This window comes from Phytophthora cinnamomi (genome assembly GCF_018691715.1).
Source record: "Phytophthora cinnamomi strain GKB4 chromosome Unknown Contig118, whole genome shotgun sequence".
Lineage (NCBI taxonomy): Eukaryota > Oomycota > Peronosporomycetes > Peronosporales > Peronosporaceae > Phytophthora > Phytophthora cinnamomi.
Genome location: NW_027151051.1, coordinates 78,009 through 79,532, shown reverse-complemented (window position 1 = coordinate 79,532; position 1,524 = coordinate 78,009). Strand labels below are relative to the sequence as shown.

General features: G+C 53.1%; 1 protein-coding gene across 1 annotated transcript; it reads left to right on the top strand.

Annotated features, from left to right (window-relative positions):
- Positions 1 to 261: 261 nt before the first annotated feature.
- On the top strand, positions 262 to 1,161 carry IUM83_19825 (multidrug resistance protein ABC superfamily; the record flags this gene model as incomplete). The annotated part of the gene is made up of 1 exon (XM_067944893.1): positions 262 to 1,161. The coding sequence occupies one exon, from the start codon at positions 262 to 264 to the stop codon at positions 1,159 to 1,161; it is 900 nt and encodes a 299-aa protein (XP_067781305.1).
- Positions 1,162 to 1,524: the final 363 nt, after the last annotated feature.

Genomic DNA, 1,524 nt, shown 5'->3' with positions numbered 1-1,524 from the left:
ATCCCTGGAGCTCACGCGTCCGAAGTGCTGAGCAATATTCGAACTGTCGCTGCCTTGGGTATCGAGAAGAGATCTGCTGAAGTTTTCGACGAATTGCTGGAAGAACCCCTCCAGAAGGGCAGCAAGGAAGCTCAGATCAACGGCGTATCGCTGGGCTTCAGCTCATTCATCATGATGGCGACGTATGCTTTCATTTTTTGGTTCGGCGCCAAGAAGGTCAATGACGGAACGATTGGCTTTACAGAAATGATGCGGACGCTGATGTCCATTATGATGTCGATCCAGATCGTCAGCAGTGCTTCCACCTTCATGGGCGACGCCCCGAAGGCGTTCAAGGCCGGATCCACTATCTTCGCTATCCGTGACCGCGTCGCCCCCATCGATTCGTTTAGCTCTGACGGCTTCCGTCCGATGAAGGTTGAGGGTCGTCTCGAGTTCAAGGACATCTCGTTCCGATACCCCACTCGCCCGGAAATCAACGTGCTCAAGAACTACAACCTCACCATTGAAGCTGGACAAACGGTGGCGTTCTGCGGTCCGAGCGGTGGTGGTAAGAGTACTATCATCTCGCTGATCGAGCGGTTCTACGACCCCGTGGTGGGCGAGGTGCTGCTGGACGGCCACAACATCAAGGACCTGAACCTGAACTGGTTGCGCAGTCAGATCGGCCTGGTGGGTCAGGAGCCCACGCTGTTCATTGGCACTATTGCGGAGAACATCGCGTACGGACTGGCGGAGCAGCCGAGTCAGCAGGAGATCGAGGAGGCTGCGAAGATGGCCAACGCGCACGATTTTATTACGCAGTTCCCGGACGGCTACAACACGCAGGTGGGCATGAAGGGTGAGCAGTTGTCTGGCGGCCAGAAGCAGCGTATCGCCATCGCTCGTGCTATCCTGAAGAACCCCAACATCTTGCTGCTGGACGAGGCGACGAGTGCCTTGGACTCGGAGAGCGAGAAGGTGGTGCAGGAGGCTCTGGACAAGGTGGTGGCGTTGAAGCGGCGTACGACGATCGTCATTGCTCACCGGTTGTCAACCATCCGTCGCGCGGACAAGATCTGTGTGGTGAGTGGTGGGAAGATCGCGGAGCAGGGCACGCACCAGGAGCTGCTGCAGCTGAACGGCATCTACGCCAACTTGGTGGAGTCAGCTAGCGCTTAGACTGGAACTTAGTAAGAATGAACAGAGTTGTACATGTATGACGATGTTGATAAGCATGAGACCGAAATGGTGGCTCACGCATGGATATTATAATCAGGGTTTGGTAGTAGTGAAAATTTTGGGTTAGTAGTGATACTACTACTATTAGCAGACTCTGATCCAATATCACTATTACTACTATAGTAGAAGGGCCTTGGTGTTAGTAGTATCACTACTTTTTAGCACTACTAATTAGCACTGTGTACCCATATTTACATCTACCACAACTTTCGCTTGCTTTCCTACATGCACCTCAGTTGCTGATGATTGTGGCGTAATATTAGCTGCCGTTGGGCTCGCTCGTTGTCATTCCTTGTCCTTAGC